Source organism: Canis lupus, chromosome 14 (genome assembly GCF_048164855.1).
Source record: "Canis lupus baileyi chromosome 14, mCanLup2.hap1, whole genome shotgun sequence".
NCBI lineage: Eukaryota > Metazoa > Chordata > Mammalia > Carnivora > Canidae > Canis > Canis lupus.
In genome coordinates this window covers 61,970,735-61,983,057 of record NC_132851.1, presented here as the reverse complement: position 1 = coordinate 61,983,057, position 12,323 = coordinate 61,970,735, and the positions used below count along the sequence as shown (strand labels likewise).

Sequence of the window (12,323 nt, the reverse complement as noted above, 5' to 3'; positions counted from 1 at the left end):
TGATTCATGTAGAATTTATTTTAGAGTGTGATCCTAATACTGCAGCTTAATTTTTCCTCAAATACTCAGCTATTAAGGCAAGATTAATTACTCATCATATCTCATGGTTTTGAAGTTCACCTTAACATATACTAAATTTTTATGTTAAGATGTGTTTCTGGGTTTTAACATGCTTCCATAATTATTTCTAGTCTATAGTCTATCTAATGGTATACATCCCTCCTCTACACTCCCCCCCTCCCCCAAGTATGCCATTTTCTATTTACCCAGTGTTTTGGCTTTGTTTTTCTTTTTCTTTTAATTCAATAAAATTATGAGTCGAGTCTCTGTAGAATAATTCTGTCCTTGGTGTCCAAAGTTAAGTTGTTTTTTAAACAATAGATTTTAATTTTACCACTGACCCTTGAGCAGCACAAGTTTGAACTGCACAGGTCCACTTATATTTGGATTTTTTATGGTACAATACTCTAAATGTTTTTCTTATATGATTTTTAAAATAATATTTCCTTTTTATTAGCTGTATGACTACAGCTTATAACAGAGTCACAAAGTATGTGTTAATTGACTGTTTATATTATTGGTAAGGATTCCAGTCAACAGTAGTTTTTTAATGGCTTAGTTTGGGGAGACTCAGAAGTTATAGGTGTGTTTTTGACTGGTAGGGAAACAGCCTTCCTTATTCCCATGTTCAAGGATCAACTGTACTTACATTTCTTGTAATTTAAGAATTCTGTACTAGAATATCAAACACATTTACACACAGTAAATCAGTTGCTGTCAAAAGATTTATTGAAGAAAAATCAGCAAAATGAAAACAGACCTATTTTAAAAGTCTGCGTCAGGAAAGAATGAAGATACATGTTCTTGAATTGCTAACCAAAAGCATAAGAAGAGTGCGTTAGCAGTGCTTAAGACCTGAAAAAAATTGACAAAAATTCAGGAGAGAAATTTTACAGAAAGAAAATTAAATTGATTCATATGTTTGTACACAATATTTTGACAAATTTACATGTTTATAAAATATCATTTTGACTTAGTTTGCATCCAACATGAACCAGGAACCCTATACTATTTCTTACATTTTTTACATGCTAAAAATTACTGAATAACCTTAATTCTTATGGAGGATTGCAAATATATTTTTTAATAGAAGAGAATCATTGGTTGCATGAAAAAATCTGTTTATAATTAGCATCTCAGAACTTTTAATACTACAATAATTTTTGAGATATGTTAATTTAGTTCTCATCTCTTCAACTCACACTAAAATATGCTCTCAAGGGTTAACTAAAATGACATACATCATTAAATGTAGGCAGGAAGTCAGCTTTCTTTATTGCTGTCTGCATATACCTGAAAGCTGGGATTAAAGATTTTATATTAAGATAAATAATTGGATAATAATTGAATTAAATTTTTTGGTACTCAGGGAACTCTTGTATACTGAGTTTTTAAGTTTCCATAAATATATTCTACTGAATGACCTCTGTTGTTAAGTATCCACATTTTTCTGAGTCGAATACTTGCCTTAAATGCTCACTTTCTTTAATTTATTAAGATTTTTGCTTGGTGGGCAAGCTTCTTAGATGTTAAAACTAGCTGTCTAGAATTGTTGCTCAATTCTGTGTGGCATCTGTTTTGCTGCTTTTAAATCAGGAACTCATCTGGTTCTTCTTTCAGTAACTTAAAGACACCCATTTCAGTTGTAAAGGCATCTTCCTCATGACTTAGGGTATCTGGATCAGGGGTAGTTTCTGAAAGTGGCTCGCTGTCCTTAGTTACAAATTCTATTGCATTATTCTCAGACAGATCTTCATTTGTCAGGGTAGATGAATCCTCCGTGAGGTTCATAGCTACTGATGTAGGGATTACAAAGTCATATCTGGATTCCACAGCAGTGAGCAAAATGGGATTGTTCTCTGCTTCATTTGTGATATCTTTCTCCATCCAAACATTGACTTCATCCATAGACTCTTCATTGGTTAGCAGAATATCTTCAGGGTTATCTTTGTCTCTTTCTACAGTGGTAGTGAGTTCAAACACAGTGATGAACTTTTCCTCATCAGAGTCCGTTAGTTTAGGCACAGGATTGGGGTCATTCTCTGGAAGACTTAAGTCAATTTCAGTTATTTTCTCTTCTGTAAAGGCAGTTATGTCTGGAATAGTGAAATTTTTTTCAGTAGCAGTAGAGATTTCAGCCTCAGGAATAGACGAGTTGGTGATCTGGACTGCCTCATTAGCAGTGACATTGGATTTTACTGAGGAACTATAATTGTTATCATCAGGCTTATCCTTCTTAGCTGGAAGATTAGGGGTGTCTGCAATGCTGGTGGTGCCTTCCTTTAATGTGCCAGAGACTTCAGAAGTTATTGAGACATCTTCATTCGCTGGGTCAGTGGTATCCAAGAGAATATCTTCTTTTGCCATGTTAGTGGAAAAATCTATTAAAGAAACAGTTGCGCCTGGTGATGAGATATTATCAATTTTCACTGGAATTAAATTTTCAGTAATAGAGTCATTAGCTATGGAGTTTACTGTGCCTGTCAGTGTAGCAATTTCTTTTTCCACATGGGTTGATGATTTAATAATACGAGAGCCAACATTATCTTCTGATTTTAGTTTTTCTTTTGGAGATGTAAGCTTGCTGTCTGTTGTTGAGAAATCACTTTCCAGGGTATAGTCATTTACTGGAGTAATGTGGTCTCCTTCCGAAGTAATGTTTTTTTCTGATTTCGGAATGGTGTTGTCAGCCCCAAAGAAAATGGTTGCTTCAGTTGTTGTTTTACCCCTTTCTGTTGGAGGATGAGAATAAATTTTTGGCAAACCATCTTCAGCCATGGGACAAAATGGCACTATGTACACTCACAGGTCTTTCCCTGGGCCCAGTGGTATCCCTAGGCAGGAGAGTGATGTGCATTATAGTGATTGAAGCATTGGTCATCATGGTGATTGTTGCATCAACCATAGGGCCAATGTCACAGGCTCTCCTTGTAGGTTGTTTCTGTGCTTTGATTGGGCATCTAGTTTCAAGAGTTATTGGTATTAGATGAAAAGACAATAGAATCCTCTCTGATTATGAAATGATCATTCATAGCTGGACTTACCATGTTCTTCTTTATAAGGGATCTACCTTCCATTATGGAGCTAGTGTCACTTGAAACAGACACAGCAGAGTCAGCCAGGTATTTGTGGGTTTAGTGTCAGTGGGGAAAACTCTAGGAGCCATGAGATTATAAGCATTAGCTTTAAGTTATCTGTCTTTCAAATAAGTTAACAATGTTTTTTTGAGGTTAAGCATCTTCTCTTGAGATTTATGGTATTTAAATGTCTAAAAAACATTAATGGCAGTTTTGGCCATGAATGTAGTTGCAAAAGGTAACTAGGTAGCAGGGATTTCAGTTAGTTCTCTTCTTCAGAAAGTGAATTCTCATTTTTTCAAGAAAGATAATAAGTTACTGGCCTTTTAGGGTTTTTGTAGTTTTCTTCTTCATTGCAATTCTTACTTTTTCTTGAATTAACATGCTTAACAATGAGAATGTCAGGTTTTGTAGATTTAATTTCATTAGGAGTATTTTTCTACAGAGAGTGTTATTTCAACCTAAAGCCTGGAAGTTGGCATTATATGTCAAAATTCACCCAGAAGCAAAATTGAAGTATGGAATAACTGTATTAGCTTTAAGAATTATATCTTCAGTTTCAGAGGGAGTGTTTTCTATAATGATATTAGTTGTATCAGCCATCATCATTTTGTTATCATTCTTAATGTTTAGCTACTTAGATGAAAGGAGATTGTAGCCTACTGTTAGTGTTTGCCCAGTGTCATTAGAAGGAAGAGAATTTTCATACTTAGACACAACTAAATCTGAAAAAGGTTAGTGGCATCAGCCAGAGTAACAGTTTCCATGTCAAGGGCAAATGCTTTTCTTCATTAGATATGGACTAACTTCCAAGTTTACAGTGTCTTTTCTTAATTGATTGGCCTGGTGTAGATTATATCACCATTCTCTGTAGAATTAAGATGGGCATTTTTCCCTTTTAAGATACAGACAGCTTATCCAGAAATGTTTTTGCTTCAAGGTGATGTCACTATGGAGGGTCCCATTGTCTTTTTTTTTTAATAATAAATTTATTTTTTATTGGTGTTCAATTTGCCAACATATAAAATAATACCCAGTGCTCACCCCATCAAGTACCCACCTCAGTGCCCATCACCCATTCACCCCCCCCCCCCGCCCACCTCCCCTTTATTGACATGGGAAATGCTGTCAGTATCAGGGACGAGGAGGAATGTCTTAAGTTAGTGACAAGCACAGCTTCTTTATTTCTAACTCATTTCCAGTGGCAGTAAAGGAAATCACAAGGTAAAGCCATTCTCTCACTTGGCTAACTCAGTGGGAGGCTTTTTAACCTCTCCTTTTTTCCTTATCTAGAGTTTGTGAGCCTTAATTCAGGATAAGGCGTGCTATAAACAGAAGACTTGGTGTCCTTTTTGGGGGAATCTTTTTCATGTACAAAAGGGGAAAAAAAGTTGGAAGTGTTAGCTGTATAATCACTGGAAGTCAGTTTGGAGTACTTGGTATATGTTATATTGAATAATATTAGAATAAGGAGCAAAATATTAATTTTTTATGAACATTTAATTCCTGGTTAGAAATGTCATGTCATATAATATCTTCATAGATACTAATTTGTCACCTTATGTTTAATTTCAGGGATTACTGTTGTGCTCTGTTTCAACTAATATACAACACCAAACTCTGTTTCAACTAATATAGCTGTGAGGTGATACCACATTGATTATAGCATAATAAGTATTTTCTTTCCTATAGAGGATATTATTACCATTATCTTTTTTTTTTTCTTAAAACCATTGACTTTAAAGAGAACACCTCCCATTGAGAGTATGTATCATCCATCAAAGAGCAGGAAGCATATGGTGAAAATTCTAGCGGGACTCCTGGAATTATGGCAATTTTGAGCATGGAACTGGAGTCATCTGCTCTAGAGAACACAGGAGACTCTTATTTGACCAATAGATCATTATCACCAAAGATACTACTTGACTAAGGATAGAGGATCATATTGTATAGATGAGTTTCATTTTATCTAAATAGTTGTTTCTTCTATGGTTGTAATGTCTATTATACTAATGGAAAGAAATTGTCTTTTCTTAGAGAAGCATTAAGTTTTTTCTTTTTTTTTTAATTTTTTTTTATTTATTTATGATAGTCACAGAGAGAGAGAGAGAGAGAGAGGCAGAGACACAGGCAGAGGGAGAAGCAGGCTCCATGCACCGGGAGCCCGATGTGGGATTCGATCCCGGGTCTCCAGGATCGCGCCCCGGGCCAAAGGCAGGTGCCAAACTGCTGCGCCACCCAGGGATCCCGAAGCATTAAGTTTATATTTAAGTAGCAACTTCTTCAGGTCCACGATGAAAAAAAAAGCTTTTTTTCTTTAATTTTTTTTAAGTGAAAAGGAGGAAGCTGGTAACAAAAGAAGATGTCTCAATAAGGCCTCAGGAAGGTTATTTGACAATTTATGATTTTCAGGGCTACCTGGCTAGGAAAAGTCCTCAGATACAGACTTTGAAAATGCCAATATCATAGTGATACTCTTAAGACTGTCTTTGCCTGGAGAATATCTTGAAATTTATTAGATGATATGTCTTATGCAATTTTAAAAATATCAGTTGAGGTAAGTGGTGTCTCCATTGACACTGGAATTCCTACTTTTTTTTTTTTTTTTGGAATTCCTACTTTTGAAGGAGTCTATATAACTTCAAATTTTATGAATTTATTGGAAAAAATAGAGTTAACCTTAGGTGCAGTGATTATGCAATCATTATTGGAATGTAGTTGTTGAGGAAGTTTCAGGTTCAATATCTTCATTTGTGAGATAATTCCCAGGCTTCAGAAACAGGGAGGAAGGTGAGGGGAGCAATTATATCTGGATATTTGATTATAGCAAGATCCACATTTTTTTTCTCTTACCCTCCAGTGATTGGAATGTTGGGTTCATAAGTAAGGAAATTGTAATTGAAGGATGTGTTGGCCTGTGGTGTCAATTTGTTTTTCTTTCCAAGGAAGATGGCATATATATCAGGGTTATGACACTCATGTCTTCTTTGTTGTTTGTAGGCTTCTCAGGGATATCCTTTAGAGTAATTGTTTCTATATGTGACTGAAGAATATCAGCCCTAAAGAAAATGTTTCCTTCAACCTCCTTGTTAGCTTGCATTACAAAAGAAATTTCTTGAAACTTAGGAAAAATTTTTTTTATCTTGACAGTGCATTCTTGTGTATCATTTGTGCTTTCTGAAGTTTGAAATTTAGAATTTTTTGTGCTGAAATTGGCTAATTAAATTCCAACCAAGAATTTTCTTCTACCATGGGAATGATCTCTGTGTCAGATAAAGATTTTCTCTCAGTAGGAATAATGGTGATCACTTCTGTGAGCAAGTTTGAGTTCCTGGTAGTGAAGTAAGTTTCCTGAGGAACAGATCCATCTGGAAGGGAATTCTTTGACTTGTGAAGGCTTGAGTAAGCTGCAACAGGGACAATGTCATCATCTTTATTACCTGATTTATTATCATCAATGATATTTTTATTTACAAGATAAGGCTTTAGATTAGCATCTTTTAGAGAGTTTGTTTCCACCTGAATAACTGGATCATTTCCTGTTGCTCTACTTACATCTATAAGGTGATTCACTTCAGCTGTGTCTTTCATCGCAGAAGCTTTAGTTATTTCCGTTGTGTAATAGAAATTTGGTTTACTGTATTCATTAGGAAAAAGAGGAGAAAACTTGATGGTTGTTTTTTTGGGTTCTGAATGTTGATCACCAAAGGCATCAATATCAAAAATTTTGCTCTTGGTGACAATACTAGCAGATGTGTTAGATTCGGCATTAGCCATATTGTCTGAAGAACCTGTGGAATCAGCTTGGAGAACAGTATAGACCAAAGGGAAAGCCTTTGGGTCTATTTGACTTTTAGTATTTTGTCCTTCTGAGGCAATGCCTTTATTGAAGTAAGGTAAGTCTGTAGACACAGGCTCTGATGCTGCTGATATTAACAGTGTTGGGTAATATACGTTTGTGCCTTTTATAAGTTTGGAGGCTGCAGTTTCTTTAGCAGAATCTTTAGAAGTTAGGATGAGAATTTCAGGTAGTCCCATAGGTGCAAGTCTTAGAGACCTGATGCTCTCTGATGATGGAAGGCTATAATGACCAATGTTATTTTTGTTCTTAGTAGAAATAACAGGAACGTTTGACCTGCTGGCAGACATCTTCTTCAAAGGGTAAAAGAAAGTAAGAACTGTGTTGGTTCCACCTCCTTTGATTTCTTTCACATTGGAGAGGTCATCACTGGAAAGCCGAGCTAAAGGAAAATTACTAAACCTTGAACCAGATACTGTAGCTATACCTGTTTGATCTTCAGTGAAATCAGATAAACTAGATGTGGTAGTGTCTGCTCTCTTGAGTGTAAATGTCTTATGAATGGTAGGTGAAATGGTTCTCCTGAGAAAATTACCGGTATTTTCAAAAGCAAGATTAGTGGTATCAGTTGTGAATGTCTTGCTGTCAATTACAGGTTTTACTCCTGGAGAAAGGGAATAATACTCTGTTATTTTATTTTCTGAGTCAAAGCCATTAGAGGGAATTACAGTGTCATCATTACCATTTATGGTGCTTTTTCCTGCAGGTGTTTTGTTGGAAAAACTAGAAGGAAACTTTATACTTTTATCAGTTAGGAAGTGAGTTGTAGGTCTGTGAGTTTTGGTATTGACATTAGCATTGGAATTCTTGAGAGCAATAGCATTAGTGTCAATGCTATTTTCCTGTTTAGGAATTATAGCTTGGTAATTTTCTTTAGCTTCGAACACTGGAGATACTGTCTTAGATAGACTGTTTGAAGCAGCAACTGTGGTATATGGTGCATAAGACATATGTGTCTTGGGGACATACATGAGTGTACCCATTTTTGTCAGGGAATTATTTGCTCTGTCTTCTGATTTGAAGGCATGTATATCTGAGATATATTCAGAACCACTGTCATCAGACATAATAGTTGTATGGTCCATATATACTGGAGTGATTTTGCCTTCAGAAGAAATGTCATCCACCCATTCTGAAATGTCTTCTGGAAAGTAAATGATTCCATATTCAGCTGCCATCCCTCTCTTTGGAAGATCTTTATGCTCAGATATATTCCCTTGTAAAGTACTCGCCATGTCTTTTTCAGAGGTAATAATAGGCGAGATGATACCTTTATCAGATGGAATAATTATTTTCTCATGTGGAATGTTATAATCAGTCTTTTTGGTCATATCTTTTCCCATATTAGTAACAGGAACAAGTTCAGAATATTTGGAAGTCCCCATGGATGTTGTGAAATCAGAAGGAGGAAAAGTTGACCTCCATCGTAGACCGTGTAGTCTAGTTGGGGTATTCATGATGGAACCTCCTGTGTTAGTGACTTTATCATGAGAGGTATGCCTAACATCTTCTGGAAGAGTTAATGTGGAATCAGCTAAAAAGATTCCTTTTAAATTGGGAGGTGTTTGAGGTTCAAAAGAAGTAGCATTAAATTTAACAGTGAAAGAATCTTCCTTATTGCTGTTACTCTTGGAGAGGGGATTGGGTTCAGTTCCCGATGGAAGGATTTTCCTCATAGCTGGTATGAAAACTGTTGTTTTTGTAAAATTATGTAGTTCCAGTTTAGCAGCTGGATTTTTTTGATCTATAAGATTAGCCATTTTCCTTCTTTCATAGACACTATCTTGAGACTCTTCTCTAAGGGATAAGGCTTTCATCATTGCTCTTTGAGATTTGAAATGTATTTTGTCAGTCTTAGTTTTATAATTCTTAGGAGTATCTCTATTCAGAGAGAAAAATGAATCGACTTCACCATCTGTGTTACTACCTGAAGAAGTAATCGATCCAGTTGGAGAAATATTCTGAGCCAATGGATAGGAATGAATGTCAGCTTGACTTATTACCTGTCTCTCTAGAATATCACCTCCATTAATGACATCAACATTTTCAATTGCTCTTTGTAACATTTCTGACCTATTTATTACAGATTCAGATAAGAATTGATCTGTTATTAGGCCAGAGGTTTCAGGATTTTCAGGCAAGGAGTTAGGAATAACCATCGCAGATGTTAATAGAGATGAGAACCCTCTAGATTTAACATCTTCTCCAGGTAATGTAGAATCACCTCCTTCATAACTACCTTCAGTGGAAAGAAAAATGGAATCAGCCACAGTGCTGGCTGCCTTATCCATAGATGAAGAAAAGAGTGAAGCTCTGTTGTTTGCTTTTTCAGTATTTTTACCAATGAAGGGAAGATCATCATCAGGAATGACATTAAACTCAGCCAAAGGAGTAATATTGTTCTGTGAATGGGGCATATCTGCCAAGTTTGGTTTATGCTTATTTGCATTCAATATGGCTGATATGGTGGGTTTTGCTTCATTTGGGGTATCATTATTATAAAAAGCAAATGAGATACCTTTCCTGTTGAATTGGTCCTTAAATTCTGTAAGATGGGTGATCCCAGCAGGATTGATGGAATCAGTTGTGAGAGTCTTTCTCTCTCCTGTTCTTATCATTAATTCTGGGTCTGGAACAAATGAGTACTCCATTCTTTCACCTTTAGGGAGAATGATGGTGGTGCTATCACTAATTTGAGAACTGTTTTCCACAACTGTTTCACCTGGAAATTCAGGTGAAAAAATCCACCTTGAATCAGTTAGAGAATAAATCATGGATCTGGTAGCCTGACTATTAAAATTGACAGAAGAACTTTTGAGAGCAGTAGCAGCAGCATCAGAATTAAGATTTTTGTCTTTGGGAATAAAGCTCTGGTGTTTTTTGGTAGTTTTGATATCAATTGGAGATCCTTGGGATGCATGTTCAGATACTGCAGCACTGGCATGGGGTGAAAGAGACTCAAGTACATTGTAGTCATTACTGAGTGTGGTCTTGCTTGTTAGGGCACCATTTCTTTCCCTCACTAGTTCAAAGACATAGTTATCTGCAACATAATCAAGGGCACTGTCAACAGGTATAATAGTTACTATATCCTCATCATTTGGAATATTTTCCCCTGCCAAAAGGGTGTCCTGTGCCTTTTCTGAAATGTATTCTGTAAAAGGAACTACTTCAGTGGATATATCTTTTCCTATAAAAATCTTATCTCCAAATTTATTGTTATTAATGGTATTCATAGGGTTTTTCATGCCTTTTTTTGAAAGAATGATACGAAGTGAAGAAATAGTTTTGTCATATGGACTATATCTTTCCCCAGGTAGAATATTATTATTAGTCTTTGTTGTAGTGTCTTTTTTCATTTTGATACCCGGATCAAGTTCAGAATACTCAGATAAACTCACGGATGTTGTGAAATCAGAAGGAAGAGTTGGTTTCCATGGTGATAGGCCATATGTCCCAATGGGAGTATTTGTGATGGTCCTTTCTCCAGTAGCATCTTCAGAAGAACTTTGATAATTAGACCTAGAAGCTTCTGGAAGAGTTAATGTGGAACCAGCTGAAAATATTCCTTTTAATTTGGGGGGTGCTTGAGGTTTAGTAGAGGTAGCATCAAATTTAGCAGTGAAAAAATTATCTCTCAATGTACTTGCATCTTTTGGGAAAAAATTACCTGGTTTAGAAATGTGTACTTCCTCTTCCACATTGTTGTCACTCTTGGACAGAGTAGTAAGCTCAGTTACTGAGGGAAAGATTTTCTTCATAGCTGAATTGAGAATGGTTGCATTTCTGAGATTGGTTGCATTTGGAATGTGACTTAAATCATATTTAGCAGCTAGAGCTTCTTGATCAGAGAAATTAGCTATTTTTCTTTCTTCAGGGACCTTATGTTGAGAGACTTTTGTAGGAGAAAAGGCTTTCATGATTGTTCTTTGAGGTTCAGAATGTATTTTATCTGTCTTAGTTTTAGAGCCATCAGTAGTTTCTCTATTTACTGAAGACAGTGAATAAAACTCATTATTTGTGGAATTGTCTGAAAAAATAGTGGAACCAATGGGAAGTTTTGTTGAGCTCTTGGAGTACTGCCTGAGGTCAGTTTTATTTTTATTGGGACTATGACCATCATTAATAGAATTAGGGTATTCAATAATTGTCTTAAGTGTGTTTGATAATAAAATTGAAGAATTAGCCAAGGAGGTATTTGTCACTGGGTCAGAGATTTCAGGATTTTCAGTTGACACATTAGGAGTGAACATGGCCTTTTCTTGGGTTTGTAGAAGTAGGAATCCCCTGGACCTAATATTGTCTTCTGGCAGCAGAGAATCACCTCTTTCATAACTACTCTCAGTGGAAGGAGTAGTGGTTTCATCCACATGGTTGACTGTATTCATAGGTAAAGAAGAGACTGAAGTCCTTTTGTTTAAAATTTCAGTATCTTCATTGGTGAAAGAAAGTTTGTCCTTAGGGATGACATTGAACTCAGCCAAAGGAATAATGCCATCCATTGAGAGTTGCACCTCTGTCATATTAGTTTTACCTTTAACAGTGTCTGCTTGGGACGATAAGATGTTGTCTGCTTTACCTTGGACATCAGTGTTATATATGGCAGGTGAAATGACTTTTCTAAAGAATTGATTCTTAGTTTTTAATGGAGAGGTGGTAACAGTGAGGTGCATGGGTTCATCTGGAAAAATCCTTCCCTCTACCATGGTTGCTGTTATTTCTGGGTCTGGAACAAGGGTGTATTCCATTATCTTGTCTTTAGGGGAAATGATGGTGTCATCTCCTTGTAAAGTGTCCCTTTTCAAGGTTGTTTTGCCTAGAAACTCGTGAATACTCTCACTTGTGTGAGTTGGGGGGTGAGTCACAGATCTGGGAGCCTGAGAATTTGAATTGTCAGTGGAACTTTTGAGAACAATAGCATCAAGATCAGAGCTGGTATGTTCCTCTCTAGATACCAAATTTTGCAGTATTTCTCTAGGTTTAATCTCAGTTGGGGCTCCTCGAGATAAATGTTCCGAGGCATCACCACTGGAGTAGAATTGATGAGACCTAAGTATTTGGGGATCATAAACAAGAGTAGTTTTTTTAATAATAGGATTGTATTTTTCTTCCTTTGGTTCTAGTACATACATATTTGTGGCATACTCAAGGGTTGTGTCATTAGGCACAGTGCTTATCACACCCTCAGTATTTGAAATGTTTTCACCATCTAAAGTAATGTCTGAAATGTTTTCTGTAATAGGAACTATTTCATATTCAGTGATTATCTGAAATCTTTTATTAAAAATAGTGTTGACCATGCCTTTTGTTGAAGTATTGGTACTAGG

At 36.0% G+C, this 12,323-nt stretch overlaps 1 protein-coding gene across 1 annotated transcript; it reads right to left on the bottom strand.

Moving 5' to 3' along the window:
* Positions 1 to 767: 767 nt before the first annotated feature.
* CABS1 (calcium binding protein, spermatid associated 1) lies at positions 768 to 2,911 on the bottom strand. The gene is made up of 2 exons (XM_072775305.1): positions 1,528 to 2,911; positions 768 to 915 (listed from the first exon to the last, which is right to left on the bottom strand). Exon 1 carries the CDS (start codon positions 2,836 to 2,838, stop codon positions 1,648 to 1,650), a length of 1,191 nt encoding a protein of 396 aa, XP_072631406.1. The 5' UTR covers positions 2,839 to 2,911; the 3' UTR covers positions 768 to 915; positions 1,528 to 1,647.
* Between the last annotated feature and the right edge of the window lie 9,412 nt (positions 2,912 to 12,323).

Coding starts and splice junctions, on each gene's coding strand:
- CABS1 (XM_072775305.1), bottom strand. CDS start 2,838: ATGGCTGAAGATGGTTTGCCAAAAATTTATTCTCATCCTCCAACAGAA.